Source organism: Nyctereutes procyonoides, unplaced genomic scaffold, assembly GCF_905146905.1.
Source record: "Nyctereutes procyonoides isolate TBG_1078 unplaced genomic scaffold, NYPRO_anot_genome, whole genome shotgun sequence".
NCBI classification, from domain to species: Eukaryota; Metazoa; Chordata; class Mammalia; order Carnivora; family Canidae; genus Nyctereutes; species Nyctereutes procyonoides.
This window is the reverse complement of record NW_026575160.1, coordinates 19,828,383-19,851,987: the sequence shown is the minus strand read 5'-3', so window position 1 is coordinate 19,851,987 and position 23,605 is coordinate 19,828,383. Positions and strand designations below refer to the sequence as shown.

The following is a 23,605-nucleotide window of genomic DNA, read 5'->3' as shown; positions in this document are numbered from 1 at the left end:
AAGGTCAGTTGCAGGCAATAGGATGAAGCTCTGGCTGCCATGGAAATGGGAAGGAAATTATTTATTAGAAAAACAATACAAAGAGACAATCAAGCTGACTTGATGACTGATTCGCAACATGGGAGAGAAATGCCAAGAGCATGAGAAATAACATTAAGGCCCCAAACCTGTGCAGCTGGGGTAACAGGGATGCCAGAACTCAGTCAACAGATAGGGGCTGGAAACAACCACTCATTCCTCCATCCAACTCCCAACCCTGACAATTAGGAGAATCAAAGGTAGCAACTGTTAATAAAATTCAAAAGCAGTACTTTGAAAGAAGGACATGGCCTCCAAAAAATCTTAAAAAGCTGAGATCCACTGTATTAGCATCTTGTCAAGAAGTCATATTAAGGTCCTCAGAAAGCAGCATGAGAGAGAACTACACAGACAGGGTACTGTGGGAGTCAGAGCTATGAGCTCGCGGGATGAAAAGGTCAAAAACAAAAGAAGACATACGTGTTCTCAGGACAAATGTGGAAGGGCAGAGCAGAGGAGTGGAACAGTGGCTGGGGGTGGAGTACTAACCAAGGCGGGACTGTGATAAGAAGAATGTTCATAAATTAAAACTTCACATCAAAGGGAACTGCATTGTGAAGCTAATGAGTCATTTCTCCAAACTCCCAGGAAGGCTAGAACTCAAGTATTGTAACCCAAGAGACAGGGGGTGAAGTGACCTCACACATGTAGATAAGTTTTTAAAAGGTGAGCACATACAAGGGCTCTCTAGTCATGCAGAAGAAAGAGAAATTGGCAAGCTTCATATATGTTTGGAGGCAAACTTCTGAAATGAATAAAAATGTAGTCCATGGAGAACAACACTTTTTAAAAATGTTGGCTTTGGAGTCTCATGGAGCAGGGAATCAGCTGCCCTCACCCTATTTAATTGCTCAGACCCTCAGATCTCTCATTTGTAAAATGGAGCTTCTATTTAATGGATCGTTGCAACGATTAGATGTCAGGATACCTGGAGAATGTTTAACACAGCACAGACTGACATGGATTTTCATTCAATAAATATTTGCTGGCAATAGAAGCAATTTTATTTTTTTATTTATTTTAAAGATTTTATTTTTTTTTTTTATTAATGAGAGATACAGAGGGGGATAGGCAGAGACACAGGCAGAGGAAGAAGCAGGCTCCATGCAGGCAGCCCGAAACGGGACTCGATCCCAGGACTCCAGGATCATGCCCTGAGTCGAAGGCGGTGCTAAACCGCTGAGCCACTGGAGCTGCCCAATAGGAGCAATTTTAGTGGCAACAGAAGTAACAACTTCTGTTGTTCTTATCTTGCTAATAGTAGAGGTGACCTCCATAGAGGAATAAATCTGCCTCAGCTTTCCATTCAGTAATGTGCAATTTATTATACAGTATTTTCTATAAAATGTAGTATTGGTTTGAGAGTCTGGGGTCTGTATTGTCTGTTTGGTCACTTTACTGTATTTTAGGTTTACCACTGCTAAGGGGTTTAGGTCACCAGTTTTCAGTTTTTTTTTTTTTCAGTCAAAACTGGGTATGGGCATCTTTCTTAAAATTCAAGATGGCAGCCTTGACTAAATGTATCAGATGTCTAGTAATGAATTTATATATCTCCTTTTGTTCAAAACATATTTTTTCAAAATTAGACAACTTGGCCATTCCACCCTCAATCTAATCTAATTTCATCTAATCTCAGAAGTTAAGCAGGATTGAACCTGGTCAGTACTTGAATGAGAGAAAGTAACTTTTAACTGAATGACTTAACAGTGGTGCATTTATATTAAGAATGCTTTCCCAAACAAAGATCCAGGGAGGTCATATGATGTGTTAGACCAAATACTGGACTAGAAGGTTTAAAAAAAAAAAAAAAAGAGCAGGTCCTCATCCAGCTCTTCCAGTTAATACTATGAAGAGCCTCAGTTTGTTCACCTGAGAAGTGAAAAGGTTGACCTCAAAATTAAGGTTCATTCATTTATACAATCCCATCATGCTGAAATAGTGGTGAGTTTGAGTGACAGAGCAACTCTGCTCTTCTTTTTCACTCCTGGTAGAAATTCTACACAGTTATATCAAGTTTAAAACTGTATGTATTTTAAAACTGTACATAAGAAAATCTGGAGACGTCTTCACCTTGGCACTGAAAATATCTCACCCCTAAGTTGCCAGAAAGGGAAAAAACATCTGGAAAAAAAATGAGTGGCCATGGAAAACCAAGCCAGTTTCGTTTGTCAGCGAGCACAGACCATACCATCCAGCACTGCTCTGCACCTGAGGAGAGGTGGAGGTAGCACCAGGTAGACGAAAGCCTGGGCACTTGAGAGGGCATTTCCTCCAGGGTGGGATGGAGGGAAATGCTCTCAAATTGGAAATTTCTACTAACATCCTTCTCCAATCTCTAATCCCTACCTTTAGAAAGCCCTCTAGGACCTTTTCTTCCCTTCCTGACCACAGCTGGTCGTTCACCTGAACCAGATGATGAGGAAGCCAATGGTAGACCTTCCGGCCAGTCCTGGGGCCAGATTTCCTTGTACAAATTCAAGCTCCACACTTACGTTGGGCATGTCTCTTAACCACTAAGCCTCAGTTCGTCAGCTGAGGAGCTCACAACATTATTTGACTCTAAGATGGCCATGAGGATCAAACAAATAAGATCAAATGAGATAGTCCACAACAGTGCTTAGACACAGCAGATGCTAAAAAAATATTAGCTGCTGCTCCTGTTGCATTTCTTGCCATTATTGTTATTTGATGATGATGATGTCGGTGAAGATGATGACTGTTAACTAAACTGTCAGAACTTAAAAAAAAATAAATAATAAAATAAAATAAAACTGTCAGAACTTGAGCAGTACTAATGCCCTGTAGGAACCACAATAGGTGTTGGATAAAAGATGACCCCTAATACCCTCAAGCTCCTCTTTCAGCTTTGCACCAACCCACAGCCAGAAAATTTGAAGCAACAGTACCCCCTGGAACAGAACAGCATATCAAACAGCAAACAAATTCGTATCCTCACACCCCTTCCAGTGCTGCTGGGGTGGGATTTCCTAGCCACTCGTGCAACACAGTTGGGTTTTATTTGCCACCTCTGTCTGCTGGTTGGGCCTCAGGAGCAGTGACAAACCGACCTCCAGATGCTCAAGCAGAAACTTCAGTGGCCACTTAGCTTAACACCTCCTTGGCAGGGCTAAAGTCAACACCGCAAATTCTTATTCTACAAGCATCTTGAGCTCCGGTTTCAAATTTCCTTGCTTTCCTGAGTTAAGGACAGACCCTTGGTGTTAAGGGACCTGGAGTTACTTACAGTCCCGGGGGCCAGAAACCTCGCTCAAACACAGAATTACTAATTTGCAGAACCTCTGTCAGTGGAGATTGCTCATAAAATGGGCCCCAAGGTCACAGTTTTGTTAAACTGTTGTTGTATTCTCCCTCCTACAGCCACTCTTTATTTTTTTTTAATAAATTAATTTTTAGGGATCCCTGGGTGGCGCAGCGGTTTGGCGCCTGCCTTTGGCTCGGGGCGTGATCCTGGAGACCCGGGATCGAATCCCACATCGGGCTCCCGGTGCATGGAGCCTGCTTCTCCCTCTGCCTGTGTCTCTGCCTCTCTCTCTCTCTCTCTCTCTCTCTCTGTGACTATCATAAGTAAATAAAAAAAAATTAAAAAAAATAAATTAATTTTTATTGGTGTTCAATTTACCAACATACAGAATAACACCCAGTGCTCATCCCGTCAAGTGTCCCCCACAGTGCCCGTCACCCATTCACCCCCACCCCCCACCCTCCTCCCCTTCCACCACCCCTAGTCCTAACTCTGGGAAATGAACTACAGCCACTCTTTAATTAGAGATACCTGTAGACAGGCCCAGGGCGTTAAGTGAGATGTGCCCAAGCCAGCCAGGGCAATTCTACAGCACCCGTGATGGGTGCATGCAGCAGGCAAGGGTCCTCTTGGGAAGCAGGCACACCAACGCTGTGCACAGCTGGAAACTAACCCTGGGGGGGTTTAAAAAGTCACCTGGCAACTGTGAGCCTCCTTGCACCCTGAGTTGCTGAAATCTGATATTTCCTGTTACTTGTGGGACGTGTAGCTGAGGTTATTTCAATTAAATGCACATCTGTGCTCGTATACCCTACCCGCCTCTGTGTTATGTAATCGTGAACTTTTGTTTTGAGTTGGGACTCTGATGGTTAGGGCTGATGTAGCTACAGGCGCAGTTTAATGAGTCTACGGGGTCTGGGTTTGGGCATCCACATTTGTGCTGCCTTTCATTGCCTCTGGTCTTGGACATGGTGAAGAGATTGAATTTTCTCTCGTGGTCAACATGTCTCTGTCTCTCCCTCCCTCCCTCTCTCTCTACACAGACACACACACACACACACACACAAACACACACACCCCGCTCTTATCAGTGAAAACTTTGCCACTAAGTATTATTTCCATGTCTGAAAATAGACATTCAGCCAGCAAAGAATTTATCTGATTCAGGTCTCTCTGCTGGGTGGTTAGGTTGAGATTTCACCGACCGCTTGGCAACTCACAGTAAGATAATATTTTACTTAAACCAAGTGCTACATGCACAACAGACAGTGGCCTTCTTGGCACCCAACTCGCAGCCTTGTGACACCCAGCCCAGGCAGAGTGGGATCTGCTCTAGGCTATAGCTCTTACTTTGGCAAGAAACAGCATTTGCATGAAAGCTTTATAAAGTTTGTTTAGCTTACTTCAAATATTTTATTTTAAATAAATCACCCAAACCAAATTTAATTCTTTTCATTTGGACAAAGAGAAAGAGAGAATGTCCATGTTATTAAAAGACAACAATGCTTTTCATTCTTCCTTCAGGTCTGATTTTAAGATGACTTTTTTGGTGTCGCTTTTGATAGAATCATAATTGCCCATGCAGATCAACCCCACGAAGATGGCCTTACTATGGAGAGTACAAGTTTGAGCCTCAATTGTTGCTTGTTACCTACTGAATTGTAAACTACCACTATAACGGACTATTGCAAAGAGAGGCCTGTAGAAATGTGCTACCCATTTACTTCAAGTTTCCTCTTTGCTGTTCTTTACAGAGGTCTGCAAGCTCTCCAAATACTACCAAGACAGACTAGCCCAGTCAACAAGGCAGTAATTATATAGGATTTTAGAAACAGACAATTATGTCACCTCTGCTAGAATAACGTGATGCTCATTTAACAACAACAGATAATCGAAATAAGTTTTACAGTATTTGAAGCTGTATAACCAATCCTTTTCATTTGTGTATAAAACTATATGCATTATTTAAATATTTATTCTTGCCTCCTTCCAAAAAAGATTGGGCATAAGCTGACAGGCACACATACTAAATAATTCAAAGCACATAAAGGTAGATATATATGATGAAGTCGGGAATAAGCTTATTACTCAAAAACTGCCTGCCATTAGAGGTGAGCTACGAATTTATTTCAAGCTTCCTAGCAACTAAAGCAAAGATGTTGACTTTTAATCAGTCAAGATTAATTATGCCTTTATCATTTTTTGCAGGGCTAAGCAATGAAATAGAAACACACCCAATTAAATCTAAAAGCTTCTGGTCTGCCATTTTTTACACCAGCTTTGGTCTCCTACTTCTTCTACTCATTGTGTTTTGAGGCTAAGTTACTGCCTAGTACAACAGGTGTTTATTTCTGCATTCAGCCATGCTGTTACTCCTGTTAGAAGAGTACGAATGGTTCTCAACCATTTGCCCTGGGGAAGGGGTGCCAAGAGACATTTGGCAATATGGCAAACAGTGTCTGTAGACACTGCTGATTGCCATAATCTCCTGGAGAGAAGTGATACTGGCCTCTAGTTGGCAGAGATCAGAGATGCTGCCAAACATCACACAATGTGCAGGACATAGCCCATGACAAAGAATTATCTAATCAAATTATAGAATGCTGAGGTTGAAATTCAGCAGCAACTAATGAGTGTGTATGGGTATGTGTGATTTTGTTTGAATAAGATATAAAAAAACTTTTCTAGTTTAGAAAACACTAGCCTTAGTTTGTACTTCAGCCTTCATATTCTAGAAACCTGTGTGTCAAAAGAGCTTTTGTAATTGATAGAGTAGAAAAAAATGAGCCCAAGAGTTCACTCTGGATCCTACAAATAATACCAAAGGAATTTCAAAATAGGAGATCTTTAGGCCATAGCTAAAGGACATCAGAATAAGTCTACCTGATGTGTTAGGAAAATCTGGGCATTGCTTAAAAAAATTGAAAGTCATCCCATCTCTTAACTCAGTCTGAATAAATAAACCTTGCCAATAGAATGTGTTTTACAGCATTGATGGACGAACTGCTGGAGAGCAAGTGAGAGTAAACAGATGGAAAGAACACCAAAGGAAATTGAGAAATAGCCATCTGATGATATCATGTAGATTTGGACAAAGAACCACATGCCTGGGCTCTTCCCGCACTGACCTGCTGGATGCAGGTGCACAGAGTCAATGGTCTCCCTGGTACCCTAACAGCTGTATGATTTTCTCCCTTGCCAACTGCTTCTCTTAGTGACAGAAGTCAGGCTCATTCCCATGTTTTACAGATACAATATTTAATATGACTGGTTAAAAACTTGCTTTGATTTTGTCATGCCCATCCTTCTATTTCTTTTCTTTCTCTCTTTTTTCTGATAAGCCACCATTATTCTAGATATGGAAAAGCTCATAGTGGATAAACTAATTATGAAATGTAACTTTTCTCTCCACTATCTCAATAATCATCTCCTTCATTCTTTTGACATAAAGTCAGATAATTCAAGATTTGGGCTGTTTCTGCACAAGACTGGTCATACATTTTTATTAAATTAATAAGCAGTGATCCTGCCTAACAGCACTGTGATTAGCAGATATAACCTGTGTTCGTGCAAATTGAAACAGTTAGCTAGAAAATCCTGGGAGTTCATTTGAACTCTGTGTCTGCTTCAATCAGGAAATACTTTCTAGAGAAATGCAAACATCTTCACTGACATGGATAGAGAGGAAAATCTCATCAATTTAAACTCTACTCTGCTCACCCAGAAAGGAATGAAGCTGGAGGTAGCCTCCGAACTATCCATGAACAAAGTTTCCTCAGAGAGTCTCGGGAAGGATGATTAAATGTAATAATTTATATACCATTTGAAATCAACTGCTATGTTAATCATAGGTAATTCTTCTTTCTGCACTAACTGCTGGGCTCTATTAAGTCATACTTGGTTCGCTTCCTTTGAGTTATTTTATATATAGCATTCTCTTTAAAGAAAAATTATTTTATTAAATCTGTGATTTAATTTTCATTAATTCAATCAACATTTTTATCCAGCCTATAATGTACAATTATTTAATAGCTCTGTCTCAAAAAATAGTGAGATATAATATATTTATTAAATATAATATATTAATATATTATATTACTATTTAATAAATATATTTATTACATCTCACATTTATCTATTATCCAAAAAACAAAACCAAGATAACTTTTATCTATCTGATTTTAAATATGTGGAATGAAAAAACTTGTTCCTATATGAAGGCTGCTTTCAACCATCATCAGAGCCCACTTCTTGAAGGCTAACTAGTTCATAAAATACTTTCTAATAGATTTCATGGCTTTGTTAATCCTGCTTATACAATGGAACTAATTTGACAATGACATTACTAATATTCCTCTTTTGATGAAACACTTCAGAAAGCTATCTGCCTAAAAGAGATTACAAGAAACTCACTTCAGAATTAAGGACACACACAAACTGAAAGAGCAGGAATAGAATAAGATATCCCATGCAAACAGAAATGAAAAAAAAAAAAGCTGAACTAGCTATACTCATATCAGACAAAACAGACTTTATTTTTTTAAAGATTTTATTTATATTTATTTGAGAGAGAGAAATAGAACATGTGAGCAGAGGGAGGAGCAAGGGGGGAAGGACAAGTAGACTCTGTGCTGAGTGCAGAGCCCCACATGGGGCTTGACTCACAACCCTGAGATCATGACCTGAGCCAAAATCAAGAATCAGATGCCTAACTGACCAAGCCCCCAAGATGCCCGCAAAATAGGCTTTATAACAAAGACTATGATAAAATGCAAAGAAAGTCATTACATAACAATAAAAGTGTCAATCTATAGAGAAGACATTACATTTTTATGTTAATTATAAGGTTTATTTATATTAAATGATTTATTAATTTAATATACATGCACCCAACATAAGAGCACCAAAGTACATAAAGCAAATATTAACAAATCTAAAGGGAGAAACTGAAAGTAATATAATAACAGCAGAAGACTTTAATATCCTCTTCTCAGCAATGGACAGATCATTCTGACAAAAAAAATCCATAAGGAAACAGTAGCCTTAAACAACACATTAGACCCAATGAACCTAATAGATGTATGCAGAACATACCATCCAAAACTAGCAAAATACACATTCTTCTCAAGTGCACATGGAACATTCTCCAGGTTAGATCACATGTTGGGCCACAAAAGTCTCAATAAACTCAAGAAAATTGAAATCATATCAAGCATCTTTTCAAACCACAATGGTTTGAAATTATAAGAAAAAATGAGAAAAAAAAGGGAAATACAAAAACGTGAAGACTAAACAACATGCTACTAAACAGCCAAATGGTCATCAAAGAAATCAAAGAAAAATTAAAAATTAAAAAAACCTAGAGACAATGAAAACAAGAAATGCAGCTACCAAAATCTATGGAATGCAGCCAAAGTGGTTCTAAGAGGGAAGTTCACAGCAATACAGACCTACCACAAGAAACATGAAAAATCCCAAATAATCCATCTAACTTTACACCTAATGGAGTTAACAAATTGGTAGAAGGAAGGAAATAATAAAGATCACAGTGGAAATAAATGAAATCAAGATTAAAAAGGCAATAAGAACAATCAATGAAATTAAGAACTGGTTCTTTGAAAAAATTGGCAAACCCCTAGCTAAACTAGTCAAGAAAAAAAAAAAGAAAAGAAAGGAGACTCAAAGAAATAAAACTATAAATGAAAGAGGAGAAGTAACAATTGATCTCAGAGAATAAGGCAATATGATGATCAATTATATGCCAACAAGCTTTTAGACATCCTAGAAGAAATATATAAGTTCTTAGGAACATATAGTCTTCTAACACTGAAGCAGGAAGAAATAGAAAATCTGAGTAGATGAATTACTAATAAGAAAATTGAAACAATAATTGAAAACCTCCCAACAAACAAAAATTCAGGACCAGATAGCTTCAATGGTGAATTCTACCAAACATTCAAAAAATTAATACCTAGTTTCAAATTCTTCCAAAAAATTTGAGGGGAGGAAAAGCTTTCAAATACATGTTATGAGGCTAGCATTACCCTAATACCAAAAACAGTTAAGGACACCACAAAAAGAAAATTACAGGCCAATATCCTTACTAAACATAGATGCAAAAATCCTCAAAAAAATTACCAGCAAATCAAATCCAATCAAATAGAATTTATCCTAGGGATTCAAGGATGGTTCAATAATCACAAATCAATCATTAGGATACATCATATTAACAAAATTAAAGATAAAAATAATATAATCTCAATAGATGCATTAAAAACATTTGACAAAATTCAACATCCATTTATAATAAAAACTTTCAACAAAGTATATATAGAGGGAATATACCTTAGCATTAAGATATATATGATAATCCTATAGCTAACATCATATTCAACCATGAAAATCTGAAAGTTTTTCTTCTATGATCAGGAACCAGATACAAATGCCCCCTTTCACCACATAGTATTGGAAAAAAAGAAATTAGGCCAGAAAAAGAAATAAAAGTCATCGAAATCAGAAAGGAAAAAAAAACTGTCATTATTTGAAGATGAAATAATATATATAAAAAACCCTAAAGAATCCAATGAAAAACAATTACAACTAATAAATGTAGTAAAGTTGCAGAGTACAAAATCAATATATAGAAATCTGTAGCATTTCTATACTAGTAACAGAATGTTAGAATTTTTTAAATTTTCACTTATAATTGTATCAAAAAGAATAAAATATCCAGAAATAAATGTACCCAAGAAAGTAAAAGACCTGTACACTGAACCAAAAGACACTGATGAAAGAAACTGAAGAAGACATAAATAAACAGAAAGATATTTCATGCTCATGCCTTGGAAGAACTAATGGTGTTAAAATGTCCATACTACCCAAAGCAGTCAGTAGATTCAAAACAATCCCTATGAAAATACCAATAACATTTGTCATAGAACTAGAACAAATGATACTAAAATTTACATGGAACCACAAAAGACCCCAAATAGCCAAATCTATATTGAGAAAGAAAAACAAAACTGTAGGTATCACACTCCCTGATTTCAAACCCTACAAAGCTGTCATAATCACATTTTTTGGTACAAAAACAGAATACAGATTAATGGAACAGAACTGAAAGCCCAGAAATAAAACCACACATTTATGGACAATTAATGTATGACAAAGGAGCCGAGAACATACAATGGAGAAAAGACAGTCTCTTCAATAAATGATTGTAGGAAAACTGAACAACCACATGCAAAAGAATGAAACTAGGTCACTATCTTTCACTATACACAAAAATTAACTCAAATGGAGTTAAATAGAAGATGTAAAACCACAAAATTCCTACAAGAAAACATAGGCAAGGAGCCCATTGCCATTGGTCTTAGTGACATCTTTGTGACTCTGACTCCAAAGGCAAGGAAAACAGAAGCAAAAAACAAACAAGTGCAGACTACATCAAGCTAAAAATCTTCTGTACAACAAAGAAAACCGTCTTCAAAATGAAAAGACAACCTAATGAATGAGAGTAGATATTTATACATTATACATCTCAAAAGGGTTAATATCCAAAATATATAACGAACTTGTACAACTCAACAAAAAAAGAAACAATCCAATTTTTTTAAAAAATGGGCAAAGGGTCACTCCAAATAGACATTTCTCTAAAGAAGACATCCAGATGGCCAACAGGTACATAAAAAGATGATCAACATCAGTAATTATTATGGAAATGAAAATCAAAACCACAATAAGGTATCACCTAACACCTGTTAGAATGGCTATTATTAAAAAGATAAGAAATAACAAGTTTTTAAAAGGGTATGGAAAAAAGGGAACCCTCATCCCCGTTGGCAGGAGTGTAAATTGGTGCAACCAGTGTGGAAAATAGTATAGAGATTCCTCAAAAAATTATACCATATGATTCAGCTATTCTACTTCTGGGTATCTATCTGAAAAATACAAAAACACTAATTTGTTTTTTTCAAAGATTTTATTTATTTATTCATGAGAGACAGAGAGAGAGAGAAAGAGAGAGGCAGAGAAAGAAGCAGAGACATAGGCAGGGGGAGAAGCAGGCTCCATGCAGGGAGCCTGACATGGGACTTGATCCTGGGTCTCCAGGATCACGCCCTGGGCCAAAGGCGGCCACTAAACCGCTGAGCCACCCAGGGATCCCCAAAAATACTAATTTGAAAAGATACATGCACTGCTATATTCATTGCAGTATTATTTAAAATAGCCAAGATATAAAAACAACCCAAGTGTCTATTGATACATGAATGGATAAAGATGTGGTATATTTCTATAATGGAATATTACTCAGCTACACAAAAGAGTGAAATCTTGCATTTGTGACAACATGGATGGACCTTGGGGGTACTATGCTAAGGGAAATGAGTAAGATGAAGTAAGAAAAATGCCACATGATTTCACTCCTATGGGTCATCTAAAACGAACAAACAAAATAAAGTAAAAACAAACTTAAAGATACAGAGAACAGACTAGTGGTTGCCAGAAGAGAGGGGGATGGGGGAGGCTGTGTGTGTGAAATAGATGAAGGAGGTCAACCCTATGATGATGGACGGTAACTGGACCTGTGGTGATTACTTTGTAGTGTATACAGATGTCTAATTATAAAGCTGTATACCCGAAGCTTATTAAATAAATAATAAACAAAATATCAGCTGTCTCAAAACTTTATGAATTTGAAAAGCACGAAAATGGCAATTTGTTAGTCATATGCCAATACGTGGGGATAACACTGAACTTGTTGCTATGCTCTAATCTGAGTGATTAGCAGTACAGCCTCAGCCAGCTTTCAGAATTAAGCCATGTTAGAGAGAACCTTCAAAAACTCAATTTGAAAATAACAGGACGGCCAAACCATTGCCAGTCTAAAGACCTCATTTCATTTCACTAACAGTAAGACTGGACACGTGCAGGTGAAAAGGTGATGGGGGTGGGGAAGAGGAAGTGTAGCTGTTTGGCTTTATGACAACAGAAGGGAAATCCCTCCCCGATTATGTATATTGTTTGTTTTACTGGATATCACCCTAACTGCTATGACTGCAGATGCTATTAGTTAAAATATATATTAAGTTATCTGGTCCTTCTGAAAACCTGATCAGAACACTGAACTTCTAAATTTCTATCAGCAACAAACTATAATGGAAACATCTCAACTGTGCTTTTATAAGAGGATCATAAATTGATTTACAATGTCTGTAGGAAAGTGGGGTGATCCCAGCCCACATCAAGAGACACAAAATGTGCAAAAACTTATACCACCATTTTTCCTGTTGAATTACAAAGTGTGAAACAAATCTTAATAGCAAATTCCAAAGGAATAAACTTACTTTCAGTGCAAATAGGGCAGCATCCTTTTCTGTTGAGAATTTTACCCTAATCAAGAGGGGAAAAAAAAACAAATTTAATGTTAAGCAACAGGGTCTGCTGAAGAAAAAACTCTTTTTTAAACCTAATACCAGTTAAACCAATGAAAGGTGTCCAAGCTGTATTTGAACTTGATGTCCAGACAGTGATGATGATGGCAAAAATGAACTTTGAAGTATCAGGTTCTAATGCTGGGCAAAGTCATTCAGAAAACTTTCCTGTCCTTACCCTCTGAGAAATATAATATCCAAAGGGCTCATTGGTGTGATTTTTCTCACATGGGAGGAAGATGGAGACAGTCTGGATTCAACTTTTTCAGTGATATCCAAACTAGCCCTCAGGAGACCAAGCGTACAGCACATAAAACTGGGAATTGTTTATCAACCTCTTGATCCACGTAAGGCCTTCATTCTGTCTTTGCTTTTCAGAGAGGCCCAAACACTAAATCACATCCCGAGTGCAGGCCCGTGGACATGGACGATATCTGTGCCTCAGAACAAATTCAGTCAGATTTCTTCTTTCAGAAAGTGGTATGCTATCCATGTTAAGACACGGCTATGTAGTCAAAGCCAATGAAGCTGTGGGTTTTGAAATGCTGAGTAACTTTCCATTACCTTTCTGGAAATACAATATAACTCCTACTTTCCATTTCTTCTAATTTTTTTAGTGCATGGCATTAGAAGGAGGAAACATATTCTCAGGGTCGATATCAGAGAATGGCATTGTCTTGTCTCTGACTCAATGAGACTCACAGAGAAAAAGAAATGTGGTCAATGGCCACTAGTGGTCAGTTGCATAAAGAATAGATTTAGGTACTCAAAAAAAAATCATACTGACTTAAAAAATGTTGGTTGATAATTGAAGAACCAGAACCACGTCCGATTCATTTTTGCATCAGCCAGGCCTAAATGGCACATTAAAGGCTATGACAACTTTGAATGAAATTTAAAACTCAGCTTCAGAAAAATAAAAAATAAAACTCAGCTTCAATCAGCATCCCCTGGTTTGGGGCATTTTGACATATTTTCATTGCTAGAGCTTGATTATCGATTTCTATTTGGCACAGAGGCCCCCTTTTGTTTCTTGTGACTAAAAACAGTTGAAGACAAAATCAACTAAGGTGGGCCCAGGCCAATGGTGTGGTGGCCCCAGGGGAGTTCAGTAAAGTGCTCTGTCAGAAGGAGGCCAAACTACTGGAACCAAGGCCCCAACAAAGGGTGACAACATGAGCCCCTACATCTGTTCTTTGGCAGAAACTGCCATCTCTCTTCTCCTTAAACTAAGTGGAGCTGGTAATCTCACTGAATCACATGAGGAATAAATCCAGCCCAAGCTATGAAGTCTAGGCTCCCAAGCTATGAACTCTGGACATGTTGTGACCTCACTGGGAAGAAGGTCTTGTAATAGCACCCAACTCAGGGGATAGTCCCAACATTAAACAGGGTAAGTCCTGGAACTGTAGGGAAAGTCTTAGTACATATCAGTGATGATGAGAGGGCAGTGTTGTAACACCCTGTCCCCAATGGAACCCGCCACAGCCCTTCTCACAAAAGGCTCTCCTTTGCTTCAGGGCTGGGGTGAGGGTGGGGGAAGGGCTGAGGGGGGATGGGGTTGCCAGGGAGGATGGACAGGAAATCCAACCATAAAACCCTTCTTCAACAAGGCACACATACTTCTGGAAAGAGAGATGAGTAGCAGCCAGGAGGGATAGAGCAGGGAATATAGTCTGCTTCTTAAAAAAAAATAAAAATAAAAATAAAAATAAAATAAATTTCCCAAGGCAATGCAAGGGAGGGGAAACAAGCATTGAACAGGATTTCCATGGTAGAACTAAGTTATCTTCCAAAGTCCTTGTGCTGGCCCCTGAGGAAGGAAAGTGTGAACCAGAGCAACAGCTGGAAAGATGCCCAGAAACAGAAAGGTGGCCCCTGGGGCAGGAGCCAGGCCCAGACAAGCTTTGACAAGACCGGGAAGGGGGTGAGGCGGGGGGAGAGGTCTGCACTTGGAGAGATGGATGCTCCTGGCTCAGAGGAGGTCCTCCAAGAGGAGATGCTAACGAGATGCTGCTGACATAAAAAACGCTGACCTCCCCACAGCAAGAGGACAATGAAACCCATCAACCCTGCCTCAAGTGGCGAGCCTCGAGTCAAGCTGAAAACCCCACCACGGCCTGTGGAGGCTAGTTAGTTGAGCCACCAGGTTGGCACAGCATCCTGTTTTTGTCTTGTAGAATAAGGAAGCCCATTATTACCAACATGTGCTGCAGGACTTCATTAGCAGTGAGGGTTCCCCAAGGACTGGCATAAATGATGTGATCCCTTTTTTCCCAATGAATATTTATAAGCAGACCATGTTCAAGTCTACTTATTGTATCTCCTTTTTTTTTTCTTTTATAGGAGGTTTTCAGTTTTATGTCTGAGGCTTTTTAAAGCAAGACTAATTAGGGTTTTTTTTTTTCCTTTTTTTCTCCCCCCTTCTTTCAGTTGTGCAATAGCAACAGCTGTTGTTTTTTTGTGCCTCATTTGGCACTCAAGTAAAAACAGCAACTTTTTGTTTATAATAATAACAGATGTGAATAAAATTAAAAGCTGTCTATAAGAGAAAAAAGAGGACATGTCCTGAATATATGGATATATTTTTTTTCATTTGCTGGAAGGTATTGAATAGGTTTGACACTTTCCCAAAAATGCATAAAACCTTGAAAGGTTTCAGGTTGCCGAGGTGAATTCAATGAAGTTCATGCTTTAGAAGATAATGGTGGCTTTATTCACAGAGCTGGAACTGTGGGTTTCTGAAAAGAGATATTTCCATAGGGGCACTATTTCCATTTGGGGCTACAACGGAGGCCAGGTTAGGGTATGAAAATGTCAGGAAAGGGGTCGGGGAGGGGTGCTGATGGCCCGAGAAACCCCTCGTGGAGTTTATTACTAAACAACTACATACTACTTTGAATGGCCAGGGGAAGATATCTCTAATTTGAGAAGAGAGAAAGAGAAGAGAACCGTGCGAAGGCTGGTTATGGCATTCAGTGGAAAGCCCAGTAAAAGGAGTAAGAGAGCAGATCTAACAGGAGTTGGAGACATCAAAACAAAGAAGTGGGGAAAAGTCAGTGAGAAATAGGAGATTTGGGACAAGTGTGAGGTTAAGAGCTATTTTCATGGGAGATGAGAATCTGGGCGGGAAGCGCACAAAAAAGGAGTGGGCCTTACAAAGGGAGGATGTGGCTACCGGGGAACCTGGAAGTATCAGGGGAGCTGGATTCTGCGTTCAGAAGATGGCATGAGACCATGCCACACGTAGGATGTTTCCCAAGACCTTCAGGTAAAGAAAAAGTCAACCTGCATTCCAGACATACCTGCGGGCAGCTGCTGATGGGAACGCACTGCTTCTTTCGACACTCTGTCTTGCCTTTCACACAAGCACAGATGGTGCAGTTAACAGAGGACCACATCTCTCCATCCTGAAGGAGAGAGCACAGGATTCCGCTATCAGCTGGAGGCTGTCGGGAGCTAGTCCCACAGGCTGGGATTTCTTTGCCAAGAAGAGCATTTCTTGCCCTGAGTGAGGGATCCATCATCAGACTAAATTACCCTGAGGTGTCTCTCTCCACCTATCCGATTGGAGGGTGTGTGTGTGTGTGTGTGTGTGTGTCTGTGTGCTCCCTCTCCAGAATATAAAAAGAATTTGTGTGCATCTAACCAAATCACATTCGTATCTTGCTCCTCCTACACTGTTTACTTAGCTTCACCCTGGAGGACAAACATGAGCTTCATACCTGATGCAGTAGCAAAGTTCTAATTTTCCTGTTTGATAGAACTGAAATGTTCAAGCTGTCCCAGACACCAGCAGTTGAGGTGTATGAAAAGATGTAGTTTACTCCCGGATGTGACATGGTTCTGGACCACATGGGACATGAACGTACAAAGAACAGAGGCTATGACCAGAGTCACTGGCCAGGCAAGCACCTGATCAGCAAGCCATCCAAGTATGTGGAGCCCAGGCAACTCATACTCAGATAACGTGTCTCTGCCTGTCTGATACTCTCCTCCCAAGAAGCTGGCTAGCACCTTGGAACACATTTTCTAGCTCAGAAAGGGCTTTTTGAGGAATAGTTTTTGACTCATTGAATTTATAGTATGCAAATGCCAAATATGCAGCCACAGAAGCCCTGTTCCTCTGAAGAACATGCAAGGATGTGTGGCCTGGCTTGTGGAAAAGTAGATTACACACACCAGAGCTGGGTCCGAAAACAAACCATGAATTCCTTCTTGGGTTTGTAGATATGAGCAGCAGGTTTTGTTAAAAACAGAGAAACTAGCTCAGATTTTGATGATGACTCCTCCTTCTCCTCTTGCTTCTCATTTTTGAAGCTATATGAAGGACTAGTAGAGCCTTTTATTCCTCAGGAGAGAAAGACCTAACCAAATCTACCATAAAGGGCATCTGACTAGTCCAAATTCTCTGAGCACACACTTCTAGGACTTGGTGTTGCAAAGATGACTCTCTGTATATTATTTTAGGCCTCATCACATAAAGGAACCTTTGTACAAGGAGCCTTGAAAACACTTTGCACACAACACCAGCATGAAAGGGAGTCTATAGCATCTAGGTGTGCTTGGAAAATGGATGACTTTATGTCAAAAGGACACATGAGTGGCTCTAAGAGCCTGTGTAACTATAACACACACATGACCCCCTTCGTCTGGGCAGGACACATCATGTCTTCACACTGATTCCACAGGAATCAAGACTCCCCCTCCAACTCTGTAATATAAAAAGAAATCTGGCTAAGTACAGCATGAGGAGCTCCCACGTCTGACTTGATTCCGAGGACCTCAGACTCAAGAATGTCCTGAGGTGGCACCTTCAGGTACAGACCAGATGGAAATCCCTTTGGGCAAAGACAGCAATCTTCAACCTGTTTACATGGTCACTGCACAGCTATGCTAACAGAAAACTATGGGTAGCAGTTGACGAGGAAAAGATGGTCCTTAGACAGTCCTGCTGGCTCAGTGGGGCAAGGCTCTCTCACCTTCGCTCCACAGCTGTGCTGGCATCAACATCCTCACCTGAACATCTTCCAAGTGAGAACAATCTCTCTTTGAAAACTTAGCTTCATGAAAAAGTTCTAAAAGTATTAAGCTACAGAAGCATCAGGATCTAAGAAAGGGACGCTAAGGATCTCTGACTGAATGAGTTACCCCTAGTCAGAAGGGCGCCCATAATAGCACCGCCAAGGCAACTGTCTTCAGCTTACGCCCAATCATGGGCCCACCACATTCAGAAAAGGCGATAATATTTCAGTCTTAAAATACTTTGAAAAGCAAAATAAAGCCAAAGAAAACCATTTTTTTCAAACAGTTGCTTCTCTCCCCCACATGCACTTGATTTTAAATATATGTATATATAATATTGCAATATAAATAATTACATTTGCATAACACACACGACATATGTGTCTACAAAATACGGAATACTCTGGTCTGTCTTTTGTCTGGAGCTCTTTACATTTCAGTAGAGAATAGAAGTTCCCACGAGCTTGGTTTGTCACATACCCGGAAAATCTTGTTGCCAAACTTGCACACCTTGATGTCTTCTGGAGGCACTCGCAGGAGGCACTCCTCACAACAGGTCTCCTCCCCTCTGACGCAGCCACCAGGGTGGGAGCACTTCTTCTTACATACTACAGTGGAGTCCTGGGGGCCCAAAGGCAAACCAGAAATTAAAAGTGATTTCCATCTTTACCAAACATCCTACCTGGCATTCCTTTTAACAGCCCACAGCTAACTGCTTTAAAATATATTCTGAAGATATCCTACTGTAACTTATTGCAGTAAATCCTTCTTTCACTTCAAAATGTCATTTGTTGATTAAATGTCTGGACTAGAAGTTGACAAAGCTTTGAAAAGCGTGACATACCCTTGCCAACTCGCAAGTGTTTATAATTTAACATTCAAGAAACTTATGGTTCTACTCCAGCCAGTGTGTGGCAAGAAAGTCCAGCTCACTGTGGGCCAACCAGTTTCCTTCTTCCTTCCTCTTGCATATCCTTCATTAACATTGCTCTCTTGGGTCTCCTCTGGGGCTTTCTGCCACCTTTAAGTAGTTTAGCATAAAGCCATGATATCTAATCAGTAAGAAAAAATGAGGAGCTAATGTTCTTCCTCAAGATGAAATTGCTCAGTTTGTTCTATATTCACGGAAGAACTAACTGGACCTGGGCTCTAGGGCTCCTCTATAAAGTAAGTCACCTTAATCAGGCCACTTAATCCCTGAGAGTGATGAGTTTACCTGTAACTTTAAGAGGTATGACTTGCTTTCTAAAGAAGTGGCACTGCCTGAACACAATAGCCAACTAAATTGCGCCTACTGATTCATTCAACAACACACTGAAGAAAAGTATGCTTTTCTTGAAGTGTACTTTTCTCGAACCTACTCCAGTTCAAGAAAAGTGCGCTTCTTTAGTTCCCAGCCAACAAGTGGCAATTTCACTGGAGTAGGTTGTCAGGCAGAACGAATGTAAGAGCAAAACACTGGTGAGCCTTGGTGGCAGGCAGGGTTGGAGGAAGGTGGTGTCCCACATAGATGGGCGATCGCCTCATGGTGCAAGGAAAAGAAACCAGGCCCTCTCTTAGTTAGCACTGAGAGAGAACTCACTTAAACAGGTTGTGTAAATCAACTTACGTAACTCTGTCGCTTCTCTGTTAATCCTATGGCTTCAAGAGCTACCTCTGGTATTCATCTACTACTATGTTCCAATTGACTTATCCATCGAAGATTAATATGACAATGAGATAATCTTTTAAAAATGGCATTAGTTGTGTTTTATTTTTAAGGTTTTACCACACCAGATAACAGATAGGATTTAGCACCGGACAAGACCAGTTCATTTATTAGGTCTGTTATCTTATGCAAATCCACCTCCCTAAGCCCCAAATTCCTCATCTTCAAAATGGAGATGAGAGTAGTTACTTTGCAATTTACATGAAAGATGTAAAGCACTTGGCACAGTTTCTGGCACATACAAATTATTATAGGTCAATTCATAAATTGGGGGGAAAAATCCTTTGCCAAACTGCATGTCTTGATTTCTAGTTTGAAAACAGGACGCTCGCTAGCTTTCAAGTAATATATACTTCATGGTAGTAGATTTCCCAACTTTTATTACACACACATACACACACACACAGCACCCATTAGAACATATGGCTGGCAGTAGCTTAAGTCATGAGAATACGGAGGTAGGTGGATGTGCTTCTGTCTATAAGGAGTTCACAGAGCAAAAGGAGAGAGTGAACTATGTGAACAAATAAATTGCAATGTAACATGGTAAACAGAATTATTAAAGTATAGAGGTAACAGAAAAGAGGGGTAATTACCTACCTAAGTGAGTCAGAAGAGCCTCCCTAGAGGAGGTAACATCTGACATAGGCTGTTCTGTATGAAAAGGAGTTTGCTAATTAAATTGAAAGAACAATCTCCAAGTAGAGGAATCATCAAACCTGAAGGTGCAAATACCTGAAACCATACTGCGCTCAGAGTCCTATTTCCTGCACTTGCTGTGCCACTGGATGGGGATGGATGCTGGAGAGGGAAGAGGGAAGCTCTGAGCAGATAGAAAATAATACTGATTTTCTAAAATGACTGTGGCCTGATTCTTCAAGCATCCAATTTCCCAAAGATGACTGTGAATGCACACTCTGACAAAAGACAACCTCTTGAAGAAACAATATTAATTACATTTTTTTGAGCACTGGGACGTACTACCCAATCATCTCTCAAAGAAACAATGAGACCCAAAACACTGCAAGCATAATGGATTCTCAGTCTGGCTTTCCTGTAATTCAGAGAATTGGGGATGTGATGTGTTCCATCAAAGGTTCAGTATCCTCAAGAGGAAGCTATAACCTGTGAAATTCCTGGAGAGGAAGAAAAGTCCTGAGGATAGAGGCCAAGGCAAACAGAAGAAGTGGCTATATGTTTAGCATAGGATAATACAAACCACAAAGGAGAGGAAGGAGCCTCAGGAAAGTATTCTCAGGCTTAGGAAACACTCAGTGTTCAGTGCCAGGGAACAGACAGTTCAGCCCCTACTCAGCCACCTCCCTGAAGTAGTCCATGCTACTTAACAAAGCATGCCTCAAGTAATCAGGAACTTCTGAACCCTAATCCTAGCTACTGACTCATTGCTGACATGAAGCAAAACCCCTCTCTTTCCCTCTCTAGCTATTAAAAACAAAACTACAACCATCACCACCAAAATGTATTATTCTAAATTCATGTCACACAGATGTTTGGGGTCTCTCACTAATGAAGGATCCTAAAATCTCCCATTAAGATGATTCTCATCTTGGTTTTAAAAATAAATCACTGCATAAGCACAGTCAATGAATGTGTGATGTGTAGCCCTTTAAGATTCTGGAGCGTGGAACTCTTTCTTTACCCATCATTAGACTTCTGTTTGCCTTTTGAGAAAAGCAAGCAATACCTCAAGTAAGAAAGGGTACAATGAACAATATATAAATACTCTCTTCCCAAACCATCAGGTTTATCCTTGTGATGAACTGTAAATCCATGCCTTTCTTTCCTCTGGAAGGTGAGTAAAGTCATTTTTATTGAGAGGTGTGTCAGAGAATTCGCCTTGGATAGTTAGAGCCAGAGAACACTGCCACATGTATGTATCTGATTTTAGAAAGTGCCTCAGATAGCCCCTCAGACTTTAGTTCTCACCTCCGGAAGCTAACTTGTAGGTCCCAGGAAGGTAACAGTGAATTGTCATTTGGGTCCTTTGTTCGAACTTCCTTGCAACCCTGAGTATGATTTCAACTAGTAAAATGGTGTTGATAACGCTTCCTTCTGGTAAATAACACATTATGTTTGGCTATGATGCTAACAATAAAACCCCAAGTGCAATCACTGTTGGACCGCAGGCCCGCAGAACCATATTACCTGGCAGGTGCATGCAGTGCAGTTATCATAGAGAAATGAAGATCCATTGTCATAAACATCACTGCGGAAGAGGCAGCTTCCAAATGGGAGGTCAAACACTTTCCTCTGACCTAGAGGGAAGCAATTGCATGGTGTAAGCAAGACAGAAACCAGGATGTCCCATTTTGTCGTCAACAATTATATCACAGGGATGTTGAACATTCTCACAAAGACCAGGTAAATCTGGTGCACAAAAATTTAATTCCACACTGAATCTGGTAAGTTCAATAAATCTATAATACCATCATAGTGAACCAAGATGACCAGGTCCATATTGACCTGCCCACATGGAGCTCATAGTCTACTGGCAGCACAAACCTACAAAAAATTATTTCAACACAACAATATGGTAAGTTCTGGAAAGAAGCCAATATGGGTACTGTGGAGACAGGGAGACTTCCTGGAGGATGTAATGCCTGAGCTGCATTTTAAAGAACAAAAATAACTAACTAACTAACTAACAAGTAAAATTATCCAGAAAGAAGGTATTGGCAGGGAAGAGGCAAAAGCAAGAAGTTCCCAAGAAGAACTAGAATGAGCAAAAAGAAGAACCAATGCATCTCAGTTGGAGAAATAATAAGGATAAGTCCTTGGTATAAAGGATGGCACTAACCTAAAATGTGCATAAAGGCAGACTCCAACCCACATGCCAAGTACCCAAGCTTTCAAAGGCATCGCAACCTCTGTAGAACTAGCTTGGTTTTCCCTTACGTGAAGATTTGATTGGTGACCAAAAGAGCCATAAAAGCAATCCCAAATAAAGAATACAATCCAATTTCCTCCTTTCTTTCAGTATGTTAACTTCTACTCTCTGGAACACATAAAAACATCCTTCACATGTTACTTGAATCAGGGACTGAGTTAAGAAATCAAAGATTCATAGTCATTCATTAGATTTACATCTACACACTTTCTTCTTATAAAAAGATTAAAAGCAGTATCTATTTATCAGGAGGCCCAGTGAAATGCTGGAAACACCTATAGGCAACATACTAAATGCTGCTCTCAGAATTGTTGGAATTACCATTCATAGGAGTCAAGAAAAATTTCATCTTCCTGCTAGAGTCAACTTCAAGGCTAGGATACAATATACATGCAGAATTAAATAATTAGTTTGGTTCTTACTGCCAGAAGTAAACTTGCCTCAAAAGATGACAGTGAGCTATAATCTGGGTCCCACATATAGACCCCCTGATGACCTCACTTAGTTCACCTGTAAAATGGTACCAATAATGCCTCCTTGCAATAACACATGACCCTCTCTACCTACAATGCGGATACTGGAGTATACAACTGAAAATCCTTCCATGGTTGGACAAAGTTTAGCTAAATAACTGTATTTTTGCACCTAGCGAGTATTAGTAATCCAGCTAAGACAGGTATTCTTATGTGCTCACCCAGGTCCTGAGTTTCTTGAAACTTGTGAGAACTTATAAACTAAATTAGAGGATTATCTGCAAAATATAAAATTCAACCCTTCTCTAGATTTTCCCCTAGGTCCTGAAGCATCAGAAAGCTGTGTGCAGGCCACCCACCCCATTAGAGTCACTTATGTCACATCATACCTTGGTTTTAGGATATTCTAGTATAAGCAATATCCCAAGGCATATCTTTTTTTCCTTTTTTTGTATTTACTATAAAAATGATGGTCATGTCATTTTTCACTGCTGTAAACACTGTCCCCTATATTAATGTCTCAGAGATATATTTCTATCCTTTAAGAATTAAAAATAGCTCTGTTTCAATTAAGCAATTTTTACAAATGTGATAACCTGGCTTGGCTTTTTCCTCTTTTAACTACATGTACTCCATGTATTTTATAAGTGGCCTGAAATCCTGACAAAAGGCAGGATATAAATATATAAATAAAATCAAGCTTCTTTCTCTGCCAAC

At 39.5% G+C, this 23,605-nt stretch overlaps 1 protein-coding gene across 1 annotated transcript in view; it reads right to left on the bottom strand.

Annotated features, from left to right (window-relative positions):
- BMPER (BMP binding endothelial regulator) overlaps positions 1-23,605 on the bottom strand; it is a 247,932-nt gene that overhangs the window by 90,389 nt on the left and 133,938 nt on the right. Inside the window, exons 8-11 of the mRNA XM_055314875.1 lie at positions 21,674-21,783; positions 18,280-18,420; positions 16,080-16,184; positions 12,688-12,733 (exon numbers count right to left, since the gene is read on the bottom strand). Of these exons, the coding sequence (XP_055170850.1) occupies positions 12,688-12,733; positions 16,080-16,184; positions 18,280-18,420; positions 21,674-21,783 (402 nt within the window). The remainder of the gene's footprint in view (positions 1-12,687; positions 12,734-16,079; positions 16,185-18,279; positions 18,421-21,673; positions 21,784-23,605) is intronic.